This window comes from Heptranchias perlo, chromosome 16 (genome assembly GCF_035084215.1).
Source record: "Heptranchias perlo isolate sHepPer1 chromosome 16, sHepPer1.hap1, whole genome shotgun sequence".
Lineage (NCBI taxonomy): Eukaryota > Metazoa > Chordata > Chondrichthyes > Hexanchiformes > Hexanchidae > Heptranchias > Heptranchias perlo.
Window position 1 is genome coordinate 7,312,360 of NC_090340.1, and position 17,337 is coordinate 7,329,696.

The 17,337-nt window shown below is 46.1% G+C and overlaps 1 protein-coding gene across 1 annotated transcript in view; it reads right to left on the reverse strand.

Annotated features, from left to right (window-relative positions):
- hydin (HYDIN axonemal central pair apparatus protein) overlaps positions 1-17,337 on the reverse strand; it is a 1,099,250-nt gene that overhangs the window by 515,040 nt on the left and 566,873 nt on the right. Inside the window, exons 33-35 of the mRNA XM_067997614.1 lie at positions 13,403-13,580; positions 9,699-9,829; positions 5,305-5,435 (exon numbers count right to left, since the gene is read on the reverse strand). Coding sequence (XP_067853715.1) covers positions 5,305-5,435; positions 9,699-9,829; positions 13,403-13,580 — 440 coding nt within the window. The remainder of the gene's footprint in view (positions 1-5,304; positions 5,436-9,698; positions 9,830-13,402; positions 13,581-17,337) is intronic.

Genomic DNA, 17,337 nt, shown 5'->3' on the forward strand with positions numbered 1-17,337 from the left:
CCAAGGAGTCATAAATTGCACCAGCATGGCCTATGTACCTACTTGCTCAATGTCACTACCTAAGTCAACAAGAAATGACTCCAATCTCTCAAAGTCCAGCTCATTAGTGTACAGCAGCACCACATTATATATGTGAATACTTGCTTCCCTTGAAGCTGCCATGATGCCTTCATTTTAAGGGAACCCACAGTGCTAACCCAGAAAGGAAAGGCTCAGGGTGGCTTTTGAGAGATCAAGACTATTCGCTGAAGCCATTGTTAATGATACCTGTGCAGTATCGCAGGACACACGATGAGCACTCTGATCCATTCATGCATATCACTGGCATGTTAAGACACGCTTTACATGCCTGGAATAAGTGGGGGCAACACAGATTGCATCAAGGATGTGTGCCCCACAAGTAGCAAAGGGATCAACAACAGAAGCAGCAGTAGCATTGGAGGGTGGCTAGCTTCAGAACACAGTCATTTTGCTCTCATACAGGATACATTCTCTTGACTTCTTCATCTGACCACTAAGTAAACGGCCTTATCCATTTCTTCCCCTTACCGCCATAAATAGATCATCTAGTGATTCTCATCTGTGCGCAACACACCAATGTCCCTTTCATGTCATCAAGCAACTTCTGAACCTTAATGTCTGTACAGAGAGGCCCTGAAATTCCTCACAGGAGATTATCCTCGTGTAAGAGCTGGGACGAACCCGCCTGCTTGCCTGTGATTTCTGTCGCTGATCCCACTGTAGTTTGTAGGGTCATGGAAAGGGGCTGCAAGTATTGGGCTTTTACTGGTTTCGGGCCACATTCTGGCATTTCCCCTGCCTAAGAGACTGGAAACACTGGCTGAAGCTTGCCGGGCTGGTGGCTGGGGTCTACTGCCCCTACTCCAGTAAAGTGAAGTGGCTGCCCCGTGTCAGGGGCTGATTGTAACACATAAAAACAAAATCAGGACCGCCCATTGTTGGTCGTCCCTGCTCCGATCCCGGCCTGGACTACCAGGTGGGTCCTACATTCGCCCCTGTTGGGATTTCATCAGGCCAATCCTGCGCCTGTTCCCAACCGAGGGCTGGAATACTAAACCCCTGGGTTTGGGAGAACCTGGCCCGCTTACATTAATGGCTTTGTAGGGTCAGGTGGAAGCTCTGCACTCAGAAGACTATCGTGTAAACTTTACCCTACAAGATGGACCCAGCATATCTGGGTTCCAGCCTAATCTATGGGCATTCCAACAGATTCCCACCAAAATTACGGAGGAATCCACTATAATGGCTGCAAATGCATGGGACCAGAAAGCTTAGTGGAACTGTAATTTTAATTTGAAACCCTGTTGTGTGTGTGTCTCATGCTTCTTACTACGGTGCTTCCCCTTGGTGCCAGTGTATGAAGTACATGGTCTTTTTTTTTGGATAATTTTTCCACAGAAAAGATTTGGAGAAGGGATATATTCAAATGTTGCATTTTGAAGCAAAGCGTATACAAATTGTGAAAAGAGGCATTGAGATGAAATATGTTTAAAATGAGCTCAGCTTTGATGTTTTCCCATAAACTTTAAAGAATAAGCAATTTTTTAGCCTGTCTTGGCAATTGCTAAACACCTCAATCGGTGTGTTTGGAAGTCTCTGATTCCAGGTGCTCAGCAGAGGTGATCTGGCAGGCCTTCCCTTCTGGCTGTGAACACATGATGATATAAAAAAGAGACAGAGACTCGGGTAGTCAGACAAGTTTTTAAAAAGAAGTTGCGAGGGCGAGCTTGGCCAGGCTTAGAAGGAAAATGCAGAAGAGTAGTTAGGAGTTATATTGTTTAAGTTAATTAAGTTGATGTGGGGATGCAATGTGTGTTTGTTATTTTTGTATTATTACATGAGAAGTACTGATTGGATTCAATCATAGCTATTGCTCTGTATCTTCACTGCTTGTGAAATAAAGCAGCTTAACAATTCTTATCTTACCAGGTGCCTTCAAAAAGGTTGGAGGGGCATTTGTGAAAGACACAAATACCTGGGTTACACAATCACATAGTTTGATATAGGCAAAATGGACACTCCCCAAATATAAGATGCTCAAACTGCTTCTGGGAATAACTTGCACCAATGGATCCGAGTGATTATCTAAGTCTAACAGTCCTAAAGAAACCAGTGAAGCCCTATATGATGCTTGTATGTAACTGAGCCCCAATCTGACACCTATGCCTCTATAGCAGCAGTCTGAGAATCAATGGAAGACGACTGCACTTAGGGCCCATGTCATGGAAGTCTCCGGTGCAGATGTCCCTGGAGCTCCACATGTTACAAAGTGGACAGCAGATTTGTGAATCCATCCTCCAATGTCCCTTGCATGCTGTGAGTGGATCCCTCTGCCCAACCTGCCTTCTTCATCCTGTACAACCTGGCCGTGAATCAAATGGTTGAGTTGGTACTGAATACCCTGGCCACCTCCTTCTGTTTCCTAAGCAGCTCTTCTGGGAGACATGGAGGCTTTCAGCCCTCCTACAGACCCGGCTGATGTCTTCTCTGAACACTTTGTGCTGCAGTGAAAATGACGATGCTTATGCCTGCCCCTTTAAGCTGCTGCAGGCCTCTAACTCCTGCAGTTTGATACATTTCGTCCCCACAATGTCCGGCCTCCCTTTCTGTTGTCTGTGTGCTCGTTTGGCGGGTAATTCATTGCACTCCGTACACCTGTCCCTTTGGTGGTTATTGCCCCACTCTGCTTGGGCCTCAGCTCCTTGCTCAGTTCTACCTCTTTCTACAACTTCCTTTTCTTCTCTCCTCCCCATCACCGCCAACCTGACTTGTGCACACAAATATACTCTAGCCAAACTATGCAATGGCAGCTGCTTTCAAACTGACAGTGGCTGACTTAACGCGCACGAGTCTATACATCACAGGGCAGAAGTTCTGTTCCTGCATTCGCCAACCCGTGATATTCCACCCATTCAGTTTAATGGAGGCAAAACCTCCTCTCCTCTCCAGGGGTAAAAATGGCACATCACCTCTCCAATCACTCTTGCTCTCTACCCTATCACAGACCTTCCTATTTGTTCTTTCCTCCCCTCCCCCCCCCCCACCTTTCCTTCTGTACTTGCTTAAAAACTTTAACTCTTTAACATCTTTCAGTTCTGATGAAAGGTATTTGACCTGAAACATTAACTCTCTTTCTCCACAGATGCTGCCTCACTTGCTGAGCTTTTCCAGCATTTTCTGTTTTTATATCAGATTTCCAGCATCCGTAGTATTTTGCTTTGACAATACCTCTCCACCCCAGAGTAGAAAATGTAAATAAAGAAACAATCTTACTATAGTGCAACATAGCATATTAACAATTTGACTCATCTCATGGTCCTGAACTGACTTTACCTGTTAGATGGCATCTCGAGGGCACTAGATAATCCAAATAAGAAATCTAAATGTGACCAGTGGGCAAAGGTAACTGCTCAGTGTGATGCTAAACCACACGGACGAGAAGGTCCCAGGTCCAATGGCTGATCTGTACTTGATCTTAACCATGGCAATAGTTGGGGCAATGCAATTGGCCTCTGCTGGTGGGCTAGGGAAGGGGATGGAAAGAATCGGCCTGGGTTTGTGATCCTGGTGACCACCCAGTTGGAAAGTGCGTATGTATGAACACCAGGACAGGACTTAGCTGTGATGCTTCCAGTGGTAAAATATACCACTGACATTCATTGGCTGGGCTCGTACATGAAGACTGGTACTTGGGTGAGATATTGGAAGGCTGCTGAGAGCCATGGATCTCTAACCCACCAGAATCATTGGCCCCGATATTTACAGGGAGGCGGGGTGGGCATGGGGGCACGTGTTTGCCGGGGTGGGGGGGGGGAGGGGGTAATCCGGAAATACCGGGAACGCGGAGTTCCTGCTGAATTTAACGGCAGGGCCTCATCATTTTTTTAATCCGTTCCCTGCTTGGTAGCTGGTCAGATTGACAGGTTGGCCGGCTGCCGGGCAGGAAAGCTAGCGGTAGAAGGCCAGAGGGAGGGGTCACTGATCACGGCAAAGGATTTGCTTGAGGGGCTGGGGGGGAAGCACTTCTGCTCCTCCTGGCCCACAAGCAATGCTCTAAAAAGCACTTACCTGCTTGATCCGGCTGCTCCCGACACACTTTAGCTGCTGGGTTTTCCAAGGCCTGGGAAATCCAGCCGGCCAGCGTTAAATTCAAATGGCTGCCAAAATCTGAGGAACAGTCATAATGATGGACCCGCCTCTCTACAGCGAGTTACTCAGACGCCCCCAAACTCGCCGCGGTTTAATTGGAAGTAGGCGCGTTCGTAGTGGGATGGGGTCAGGTCTCACAAATTTGACGATTTAACCTCCCCCCCACCCATCACCTTCTAGGAAATCGTTTAGTGTGCAATTTTTTTTGGACCTCTGTGAATGGAATTTGCAAAGATGAATATTGCAGGAGCTGCACTGTCAGCAATTACTTAATTCCAAGTTAACGGCTTCCGAGTAAACATTCACCCAATGTGCTGTTAATAACGTCTTCATTTCAGCACTTCACCACACAGTGAGTGTGAACACAAGGAATTGTGAGGCAAGAACAGGCACATTTAGTCAGTTGAGCACCGTAATCCCATAGACCACTTACAATTTGTCCCATCATAGACTATAGACACCACTAAACTTATTTTATTTGATAAACGTTAACAAACTAAAGATAAAACTTCCAAAAGACACATCTCTGTGAAATGTCTCCCTGACTGCCAAAGCTATAAGCAGCTTGCTATGGGCACGAAATAGTCTCCGGACCAGTGGTACGTGTTACGACCTATTTGCTCCATTATGGACTATGGGAAAAAGAAAGACTTGCATTTATATCGCACCTTTCACAACCTCAGGACACCCCAAAGTGCTTTACAGCCAATGAAGTACTTTTGAAATGTATTCACTGTTGTAACGTAGGAAACGCAGCAGCCTATTTGTGCACAGCAAGGTCCCACAAACAGCAATGTGATAATGATCAGATCATCTGATTTAGTGATGTGGGTTGAGGGATAAATATTGGCCAGAAAACCAGGGAGAACTCCCCTGCTCTTCTTCAAAATAGCATAATTGGGATCTTTTAGATCCATCTGAGAGGGTAGACAGGGCCTGGGTTTAACGTCTCATCCGAAAGATGGTATCTCACAGGATAATGACTCAAGTTTGTTATCCAATAGATTGAGCAAAGAATGGCATTGATTGCAATAGAAGCAGTATTGATGAAGTGAAGTGTACTGCTGAGGGAGAATTAATGGTGGGTGTTGATGATGTAGGAACTCCAAATATACTAATTACGGGTAATCTTACCTCGAGAATCCCCTGCGTATACGTTGACTCGCACTAGACCCAACACTGCGGGAAGACAGAATCAACTCTTGCGCTAGACTGCAGTCCTTAATTAGTAATCGCTCAACTTCCATCTGCAGCAGGGCATCGTACTGTGCAGGTCAGATATAGAAAATCGATCAATAAATACACAGAACTGTCAAAAGAAAGGAATTCCTAATTCCATATCCATAAATAAGCGTCTTTCAATCAGAGTGCCCTGACATCAATCAGTGCCGAGAAAGGCAGCAACTCAAGACTCTCGAGGCTGCAAAATCAGACCATTTTCTGCTTTTACATGAAATTCCATTCCCCCCCAAAGCATCGACTCAACTTCTACTTGTCAACATACTGCAGATCGACAGGTATGCTGATCCATTACCCTTGCTGGACTACAGAGAAACGGTAATTAGCACTTTCTGCTATGAAGGGTGGTTTTGCAGCAGTCACACGTCCAGTTGCTGTGATCTTTTGACAGATGTCAATCTCAATGATGGGTCAGAATGCCACATGCATGCACCATCCAGATTTAATAACAATATGAAGGTTAATGCTGGCAATATTGCTATACATTTTGGGAGGGGAGTGAATTTGATATAATTTGGATGTAGCCTGAGTTTTTCTTGAATTTCTTGCAGATGGGCTGGAGATGCTGAATATTATAACCAGATATTGAAAAAAATCTATTAAATTGTTTCAGTCTGCCATATCTAACCTATCTAATCCATTCCTTCAAATAACATGAGAGTCTGTGGGGGCTCCATCAGTCTCCCGCCATTGCCCTGGGGGCTCCGCCAGTCTCCCACCATTGCCCTGGGGGCTCCATCAGTCTCCCACCTTTGCCCTGGGGGCTCTATCAGTCTCCCACCATTGCACTGGGGGCTCCGCCAGTCTCCCACCATTGCCCTGGGGGCTCCGCCAGTCTCCCAACATTGCCCTGGGGGCTCCGCCAGTCTCCCACCATTGCCCTGGGGGCTCCGCCAAAGTTATGGTGGGAGACTGGTCGATTTTCTGTGGAATTTCAGCACCCACCGCATAACGGACACAATTGGTGCTTTCTATCAATGAAATAAGCTGGAATTGCAGCTATATTACACTGGTCAGGTTTACAATGTATCAGAGACCACTATGTGGCAGGAAATACAATGGGTGTGAAGTTCTGTTCTCAGCTGTGGTAGCGCCATGAATAGCCTCAGTGAACCCAGGCTAGGGAAGTGAAGAATCAGCATGGTCCTTGCTCCTGATCACCATGCAGTAACTCCGGCTGGAAAGCATGCCGGTTTTTGTACACTGGGTACGGACACGATCAGCTCAGCTAGGTGTTAGCCACGGCTCAGTTGGTAGCACTCTTGTCTCTGAGTCAGAAGGTCATGGGTTCAAGTCCCACTCCTGAGATCTGAGCACATAATCTTCAGTGCAGGACTGAGGGAGTGCTGCACTGATGGATTTACTGAAGTAGTGTTGGTGGAGGAGATCTTGTGAAGAGTGGAGCTGAGGACCAGCCTGGATTGAAGCAGCTGTAAGTAAATAGTGTCTCATCTGGGAACTTTGCTGGTTGCCAAGATAAGTTCCGCTCCCATTTGGTTTAATTTTATAATCATGGCTTTCAAGGCATATTAAAAGCACTTTAGTTTAAGTTTGGGTCACCAGGACAGAGGGAGAATATACAGAAACTGCCTCTGTGCTGTGCTAACCAAGCTGAAGGCCACCATGGAGAGCACGGCCACGCCAGGGCCCTCTATAGCATAGCAGAGGGCAAAGCTCTGCCATAGCCTTCTTAATGAATTATATACCTTGAGCCCTTGGACTTCAAACTGCAGCAGTCTGTCATCTCTGCATTCACCATGTTGGGAACCAGATAATACAGGGTTTCAACAACCTCACAGCTCCCCAGAGGCCTGCTCCACCACAGATCTTCAACTAATGCTGAGGGAATGCCCAGCAGCAGGAGAATGGCAGGAGTTGATGCGGGTAGTCTCTTAGGGCAAAGCCACATACGTATCACCTAGCTGCCCTGCTCAAATGACCACAAGTGAGAATCACAGCATACAGGGTCAGGCAGCTACTACATAAATTCTGCAGTACCTGTAGGCAGAACCACCTACTCTGTCTCACTTCCTTCTCCCACTTGAAGAACACATAGAAATTAGAAACAATTAGAAAGTTGTAGTTACATATCATATAATTTCACTATGGTGAAACTGGGGCACTGAAATTTCACTGGGGCAAAACACACTCACTCCACACACTGCTAGTGTTAATAAAAGTTGAAAAGACTGATGCTGTAATGTATCCTGACTGTAAGGCAGATTAAGGTAGTTGGGAAGAAATGCTATTGTATTCATGGGTTTCCACGCGTGTACTGAGCCATCGGGTTAACTCTAGGTGCTATTTGGGCAGAGCTCAATCACAGATCCCTTGGCTAATATCCAGAGAGCTCATGGAATGCAGCTTTCTTCTTTTATTTGTTCTTAGGGAAGTATTTAAACTCTGCTCTGCATCTCTTCCTGATGGCACTAACAAGATCATGAAAGCAGCATGTAGGGAACCGTTGGAATGCCAGCGTTTGGCCACTTTGTGCTACAGTGCACTGCTGCTTAATGAACCTTCCCAATAGGCCAGTTGGTAAAGGGAGTGGGTGACCAAGTTATATGGACCAGAAGGCCCCAGGTTTGACTCCTGGGCCCCGATATTTACGGGAAGGTGGGGAGGGAGCGGGGCCGCCAGTCAGCGGCCAGGAAACCCGGAAATCCCGGTAAGGCGGAAGTCCTGCCGAACCTAACGGCAGGACTTCATTAGAATTTTCTCTACTCAGTTTCCCGCCCGGCACCCGGCCAGGTTGAGAGGCTGGCCAGATGCCTGGCGGGAAGGCCTGCTGTAGAAGGCAGCAGCCGGAGACCGCTGGGGATGGTCCACGGCAATCGGGAAGATCAGAGTTTGATGGGGGCGGGATGGGAGGGCTCGGGGCGCAGCAGCGAGGAGGGATTGGCCAATAGCGGGGACGGAGGGATCAGGGCAGAAGATGTACTTAAGGGGCCGGGGGAAGCGCTCTTGCTGCTCCTGACCCACAAGCAGTGCTGGATCTGGCAGCTCTCACCTCCCCTCAGCTGCCGGGTTTCCTGAGCCCTGGGAAACCCGTCCAGCAGAACTTAAATTCAAAAGGCTGCCAAAATCTGAGGAACAGAGCCTCATTTAAGTATTATAATCATTGAACCGCCTCTCCAGAGCGTGTTACTCGGGATGCCCCCAAACCCACCGCGGTAAAATCGGAAGTAGGCGAGTTCTCGGCAGGTTGGGGTCTGGTTTCACATTTTTAGCAATTTAATCCTCCTACCCTGGGGAGGGGGTTAAAATTCTCTGCTGAGTTAGCAGATCTCAGCTGCAGTGATGGTGGGGGCATGGTAAGTGGCTTCAGTACTCCTGGGCCAGAGAGGGAAATATCAACCAGAGTTCTGGTCACCTCACCTAAGTAAGGAAGGATATACTTGCCTTAGAGGCAGTTCAACAAAGGTTCACTAGATTGATTCCTGGGATGACAGCGTTGTCCTATGAGGAGAGATTGAGTAGAATGGGCCTATACACTCTGGAGTTTAGAAGAATGAGAGGTGATCTCATTGAAACATATAAGACTCTGAGGGGGCTTGACAGGGTGGATGCTGAAAGGTTGTTTCCCCTGGATTGAGAATCTAGAACTAGGGGACATAGTCACAGAATAAAGAGTCGGACATTTAGGACTGAGATGAGGAGGAATTTCTTCACTCAGAGAGTTGTGAATATTTGGAATTCTCTACCCCAGAGGGCTGTGGATGGTCAGTCATTGAATATATTTAAGACTGAGGTAGATAGATTTCTGGACTCTAGGGGAATCAAGGGATATGGGGATTGGGCGGGAAAGTGGAGTTGAGGTCGAAGATCAGCCACAATCTTATTGAATTGCGGAACAGGCTCGGGGGGCCCTATGGCCTACTCCTGCTCCTATTTCTTATGTTCTTATGTTCTCTTTGATCCCTGCTGGAAAATTCACATGTGTAGATGTCAGATGAGGAAAGTTTGGGTGTAATTGCAATGCCCCCCCCCACCACACGTAAATAGCCACTCACTGTCTAGGCACATAAATAAGGAGCATTTGGCCAAGGTACCAGAGGATGACTGTGGCCATGCAACTGCAGCGCAACAAAGAAGAGGGGAGAGAACTGAAGGTGGAAAAAAAGAAAATAGCTTAATAAAATGATGGAAGTGATTTATACCCAACTACCTTCTATTCAGGAATATTTGTCAATGCAAAATCCTAGGATTGGCCCACTATAGAAGAACTGTATTATACATTTAAAAAAAACTCTTCCTGCATTCAGGATTGAAGAATAAAGGCAACTTACAGAGGAGAGGGACTCAGCTGCACCCAGTTCTCCTGCTATTATCTCAGGGCGGCTGAGCAGGTTGGCTTCAGATGCCTCTCTCTCTAAGATTTTCTTCGCCTCCTTCAGGAATGCCTCATACTTCAGATTTCCTGTTGGTAATCAAATTCAAATCAAACCTAAGATACGGTCCTGCTCTTTCCAAACAAGCACAGTCTGCTCTGTTTTTAAGTCCTCAGTTCAGTTTTGTGGAACTGCTGGATTTTTGCTCTGCTATCCTGAGATTTAATTATTCAGAAAAAAGAATGCGCAAAATGTATGAAATTTTGCCCAGTTGCTGCACAGTTTTGTTACATGGTACTTACAGGAGAACACGCTGACACACTGAGGCTGTTGGTCACATTAGCACACTCCATTATCCTCTTACCTTTAAGGACTGGGGTAATATGGTAATGTCCCTCAGGCCCGGTTGAGTCATGGAAATTTCTGAATGTCCTGAGTAGCATGTGTGGGTTGGGTCCTATGTGGGGTTTTGTAGTTCCAGAATCTATCTAGATTGGATTGTTGCCGTGTGGGTCCAATCTTACCTCCCTGGGCACAGTCTTGTTGTGTGGGCAGGGATTTCTATGTTCCACATTGGTCCAGACTTACCTCCCTGGACACAGTCTTGTTGTGTGGGCAGGGATTTCTATGTTCCACACTGGTCCAATCTTACCTCCCTGGACACAGTCTTGTTGTGTGGGCAGGGATTTCTATGTTCCACACTGGTCCAGTCTTACCTCCCTGGGCACAGTCTTGTTGTGTGGGCAGGGATTTCTATGTTCCACACTGGTCCAATCTTACCTCCCTGGACACAGTCTTGTGTGGGCAGGGATTTCTATGTTCCACACTGGTCCAATCTTACCTCCCTGGACACAGTCTTGGTGTGTGGGCACGGATTTCTATGTTCCACACTGGTCCAATCTTACCTCCCTGGACACAGTCTTGTTGTGTGGGCAGGGATTTCTATGTTCCACACTGGTCCAATCTTACCTCCCTGGACACAGTCTTGTTGTGTGGGCAGGGATTTCTATGTTCCACACTGGTCCAATCTTACCTCCCTGGACACAGTCTTGTTGTGTGGGCAGGGATTTCTATGTTCCACACTGGTCCAATCTTACCTCCCTGGACACAGTCTTGGTGTGTGGGCAGGGATTTCTATGTTCCACATTGGTCCAGACTTACCTCCCTGGGCACAGTCTTGTTGTGTGGGCAGGGATTTCTATGTTGTGCAGATTTTCACAAAAGGGTTCCAGACTGCCTGGTGCATCCAGAGGTCCAAGAGTCATTAGTTATCTGTTCTGACTGGCACATGTCCCCCAAATGTTTCACTCACATGTTCGGTGTGGGGAGGGAAAAGCACCTTCCTTTAGCTGGTAGTGGCAGCTGCATTAACTTATGTGTTGCCATTCTCCAATGGCTAGACCAAATAGGCACAGGCCTGGGTCTGCAGGAATTGAGTCCCATCATGTTCTCTGCAGTCTCTCAGGCTGCTGTCCATAACGGCTGAACATAGGTGTACAGCCAGAACAAGCCTTTCTGGCCACAGCCCCTCCAAACAGGGAGGGTTGTCATTTGTGAATCTTCTGTGGGGTGCAATACACTCCCTGTGTTAAGCTACACTGGCCCTCTTACGTTTGGCTGCAAGGGATACTTGAGGGTTTGCTGCACAGACAAATATCTGGAAAGATTACATCACATAGTATTGAGAAACAAATGTTATAAGAACCTAAGAACATAAGAAATAGGAGCAAGAGTAGGTCATACGGCCCCTCGAGCCAGCTCTGCCATTCAATATCATGGCTGGTCTTTTACCTCAACTCCACTTTCCTGCTCTATCCCCATATCCCTTGATTCCCCTAGTGTTCAAATATCCATCGATCTCGGACTTGAATATACTCAACGACTGAGCATCCACAGTCTTCTGCGGTTGAGAATTCCAAAGATTCACAAGCTCTGAGTGAAGAAATTTTTCCTCATCTCGGTCCTAAATGACCCACTCCTTATCTTGAGACTATGACTTATCTTGAGATTTATGCTGGACAACCAACCAGATACAGTCTCATAGGCAGAGGGTTGCCATCGACGGGAACAAATCTGTATGGGGCTAGATCATGAGTGGAGTCCACAGGGCTCTGTGTTGGGATCACTGCTGTTCATTATCTTTATTAATGATTTAGATAAGGGCATTAATGGAACTAGTCACAAGTTTGCAGATATCATAGGCTTGAGAATTTAGACCAAATTAATAGGTAGCAATCCAATTTAGGTAAGGTAAAGAACTGGACCTGTGTGGCAGATGTATTTCAATGTGGATAAGTGCAGTGGTATGCATCTGGGTTGGGAAACTCCAAGCATATTTATACTATGCAAGGGTACCACTTACAGATCCAGTGAGGAGCCTTGGGGTCATAGCTGATAAATCATTTAAGGTCCACAAGCAATGTGACAAGGCAGTTGGGAAGGAAAATAGGCTCCTTGAACACGGCACTGCCACCAAACTATGTGCCCACCTCTCTATCACTTCCTGTTCCAGTCTCTCCAATCCAACCTCCAAACAGTGCATAGGATCACAACTTGGTCCTAAGTAGCTGTGACAACGGCTCGATGTCTCTCTTTAACCTCACCCTTGACTTTGATACTGTTGACCACTGCATTCTTCCCCACTGCCTCTCCTCTGAGGTCAAGTTCCATATCATCAGTCTCTTGTGCTATCACCCGAGATGTACTTCAATAGGAGGAGATTGGGGATGAAGTCCTGATCACCTACATGCTGCCCCTCACATCATCATCCACAAGCACTGTTAGCACATGTATGCTGCTAGCACCCAACACTACCTCGTCACTACCACTACTGTACTATCTGACTGCCTGTCCAATATCCAGGATAAGTCAAAATTTCCAACGGTTCAACATCGGCAAATCTGAAGCCTTCCAGCTGGGCTCTTGCTACCAACCTTCCTGCTGATTGTTTAGGCTATACATGATGGTGCGCCACCATGCTGTTCTGTTCAGCCCTAAGCTGAAATTTTTTACATCACACCCAGCTTGTTGCCAAGACTGCCTTCTTCCACCTCCGCAACATTTCCTGACTTCACCCCAAGTACTGCTGAAACCCTCATCCATACATTAAACACCTCAAGGATTGATGTCTCCAATGCTCTCCATCTCCACTCCTCCCAAACATCAACTAATCTAGACCTGTGCAGCCCAAACCCTCTGCTGCAGAAAGTCTTACACACCCATCGTCCCATCCTCACCACGCTCAACTTGCTTCCACTATCCCAATATTCGTCAGGAATCGTATCCTTGCTTTCAAATCTCTCTATGACTTCATCCCAGCCCTTATCCCAGCCCCTATCCTGCTATTTCCTCACACCCTCTGCTCCACTGTCAGAGGCTGACCTTTCAGCCACTACAACCCTACCTTCTGCAGCTTTCTTCAGAACCACTATATCTTCAAAGGCCTCCTAAAAACCTACCTCGTTGACTGTGCTATCTGACTCCCCTTTAAATTCTTTTACTTATTGCTCAGTGTTTACTCAGCCCACTGAAAAACACTCAGATGTTCTGTTATGTGAGGACTGCTATGTATGGGTAAGTTGTTACTGCTAGTTGATGTTTAATTTACACCAGCACTGTTTTCACCTTTAGTCCAGAGCGCTAGCTGAAAGTCACAGCCATACCTTTTATGTTTCTGGGTAGATCCAGGTAGATTCTGAGAAAGTTCCCCTCCCCCTTCAGGCTGATGCTGTCAGGTTCAAAATGAGAGACTTGAATCTCAAAGCTCTTGTGAAAGGTCTCAGGTACTCCAGGAAGGTAGGAAACTCTCAGCTTCTGCTCAGCATTTGCTTCAATGTAACCCTAAAAATAGCAAAAAGCATATTATAGAGAAATAAAACACAATTATAATATGTTAGTGAAAAAGAAATGGCATTGAATTATAGAATGAGCAACAGGCAGCCGTGAAAATTAGATGACTATGGTGAAGGTTTAAATGCCAAAGAGGCATGTTAAAAATGAGAAAGGAGGGAAGTCAGGGGGTAATCGAGATTGAAATAATTTACCAATGAGGCCCATTGAAGAAGACAGTATAAATGGATTCAAAAGAGAGAGCGGCTGAGGGTGGGAGTGAGGGGGGAGTTCATCAAAAAGAGAAGGCTTCTCATGACATATTTGGCCTGATATTCCTCCTATCTTTGCCCGAGTGCTGGACAAGTGCAGCACAGCTGAAGTGCATCGTATTTATCCAGCCTCATAACATGCAAATTTGGTTGGACAGGACATTTGCATGGTTCGGTCACACCCCTGGTGCTTGCCTGCTCCCGGAAGCGCCTTTATTATGGAAAACGGAGTAGGAACACAAGTATAGTTGTAAGTCTCTGAGGCCTGAAGCTGCAGGATAGGCTACCAGCCTTGGTGTCTTCTAGCTGCTGTTGAAGAATAGCAGCCCAATGGCCACTAGGTCTGAAGGTACTGAGAGACTATAAAATACAGTTCAATTTACCGTCTCAGGCCTCACTTGCCTTGCTACCTCTCCTTCTCAGATCTACCAATCCGAGGAAGCCCAGATGCAAGGCCTAACATCAACTTCTTTGGGTGCCCATCAAAACAGGTGACCTTCCATCACAGATAGAGGAAACTGAGGAGGAAGTGCTGGCAATGCCTCCCTCCTGCATCATTTTCATGGCTGCCCTCGTCCTGTGCCTGTTGTAGGTGCAGGCTCAAGTCCACCTCTTTGGGGAAGCCCCAGAAATACTGGAGCAACTTAAGTGGAGTGAAGGTATAAGATAATGGGTCTCTGCTCTGTTTTGCTCTCGGTAGCTAGCGCTTGGGAACAAAGCATTCCTCAGGTGCTACAGAGGACCCTAATTTGGGGCCTAATTTCACCTTCTACATTGCTGTCATCTGCATCGACTGTGCTTGGCATTATCAATAGATAGCAGTTTTAGAAACTAATTAAAATACATCTATAGGTTATATATTGTAAAGAACAAATATCAGCAAGTTGAAACTGGCAATTCGAGCTGGGCTTACACCTGATGTTAAAATCAATATTAAATAATTACATAAAATTACAACACGGAAACAGTACCCTAATCCCATGTGCCTGCCCTATTCACATATCTCTTTATTTTCCTTTCCTTCAACCAACCCTATCTAACCAATCTTAACTGCTAACATGGTCTCTGCTTCAATCACTAACTCCGGTAATGCATTCCACTGCCTCACAACCCTCTGTGTGAACAGGTTTCTCCTGCTCTCTATCCTAAATCTCTCACATCTAATCTTATATCTATGTCCCCTCATTCTTGACCTCTCAATCACTGGAAACTGTATGGTTCCATCTACTCTGTCCTATCTCTTCATAATTTTAACACCTCTATCAAATTACTCTGTAATCCTCAGTTTTAACTGTCCCACTTTCTCAAATCCAAAAGGCTATGTCACTATGAACACTTGGCCATTACAAGACACTTATCCCTGTGGTAACTTTTCTGAAACCAGTGAGGCTTCACTCTTGCGAGTTACATGTTATCAGAAAAGTCTTGTAACTGATTACTTGCCATCTATTACCCTATAGATAGATATCACTGAGCTGCTATAGTACTGCTGGGATAACACTCCAAAGAGATGGTCATAATGTACACTATTTGATAAGATAGGGATGAGGGGGTTTCTTATGAGGAAAGGTTGGATGAGTTGGGTCTGTATACACTGGAGTTTAGAAGAATGAAAGGTGATCTTATTGTCCTGAGGGGACAAGAAGGGGTAGATGCTGAGAGGATGTTTCCCCTTGTGGGAGAGACTAGAACTAGGGGCCACAGTTTAAAAATAAGGGAACTCCCATTTAAGACGGAGATGAGGAGAAATTTTTTCTCTCAGAGGATCGTGAGTCTGTGGAACTCCCTTCCCCAGAGAGTGGTGGAGGCAGGGTCATTGAATATTTTTAAGGCTGAGTTAGATAGATTCCTGATTAACAAGGGAGTCAAAGGTTATAGTAGGTAGACGGGAAAGTAGGGTTGAGGGCACAATCAGATCAGCCATGGTCTTATCAAATGGCAGAGCAGGCTTGAGGGGCTGAATGGCCTACTCCTGCTCTTAATTCGTATGTAAGATATTAAAGTCAAGTCATTTCAATTGTCTTTCTCATTTACTGAGAAAGCCAGATGAAAGGCCAAGATTTGCAAAGTCCAGGCCCAACCAGGTTAAAAAAAAAGGAGGGGACTGGGTAAATCAAGAAGTGGTCATTAAGTAACACCAAACTTGAGTTTTAAAAGCCTGTGGATTGTTGGAGGAAGGGAGGACTGAGGTAGTGACAGTGTTCCACAGTTTTAAGGATCTGGGAAAAAATGAGTTAGAATAGGAGATGGTGCGACGAGTCTTGAATTCCATACAGACAGAATTTGTGAATGCCATATAGCAAGAAAAAGAGCAATGTTCAAGGGAGCAACAGCCAAAGAAGTAGCAATGAAGTAGTAAGTGACAAGGAAGGTTGTGATGAAGAGAGTAAGACTGGAGGTTAGAAAGACTGCTCATTTGATGACGAGCTTTTTTTTAGGCTCCTCAAACAAGGGAACAGTATTCAAATCTTAGGCAGACTTGGATTTTATAGAAAGCAAAAAAGCACTAATCTCCACATCCATTCATGGATAAAGACCTTTTTAGAGTCATAGAGTCATAGAGTTATACAGCACGGATAGAGGCCCTTCGGCCCATCGTGTCCGCGCCGGCCATCAGCCCTGTCTACTCTAATCCCATATTCCAGCATTTGGTCCGTAGCCTTGTATGCTATGGCATTTCAAGTGCTCATCCAAATGCTTCTTGAATGTTGTGAGGGTTCCTGCCTCCACAACCCTTTCAGGCAGTGAGTTCCAGACTCCAACCACCCTCTGGGTGAAAAAGTTCTTTCTCAAATCCCCTCTAAACCTCCCGCCTTTTACCTTGAATCTATGTCCCCTTGTTATAGTACCCTCAACGAAGGGAAAAAGCTCCTTAGTATCCATCCTATCTGTGCCCCTCATAATTTTGTACACCTCAATCATGTCCCCCCTCAGCCTCCTCTGCTCCAAGGAAAACAAACCCAATCTTCCCAGTCTCTCTTCATAGATGAAGCGCTCCAGCCCTGGTAACATCCTGGTGAATCTCCTCTGCACCCTCTCCAAAGCAATCACATCCTTCCTGTAGTGTGGCGACCAGAACTGCACACAGTACTCCAGCTGTGGCCTAACCAGTGTTTTATACAGCTCCATCATAACCTCCTTGCTCTTATATTCTATGCCTCGGCTAATAAAGGCAAGTATCCCATATGCCTTCTTTACCACCATTATCTACCTGTTCCGCCGCCTTCAGGGATCTGTGAACTTGCACACCAAGATCCCTCTGACCCTCTGTCTTGCCTAGGGTCCTCCCATTCATTGTGTATTCCCTTGCCTTGTTAGTCCCTCCAAAGTGCATCACCTCGCACTTTTCCGGGTTAAATTCCATTTGCCACTGTTCCGCCCATCTGACCAACCCATCTATATCGTCCTGCAGACTGAGGCTATCCTCCTCGCTATTTACCACCCTACCAATCTTTGTATCATCAGCGAACTTACTGATCATACCTTTTACATTCATA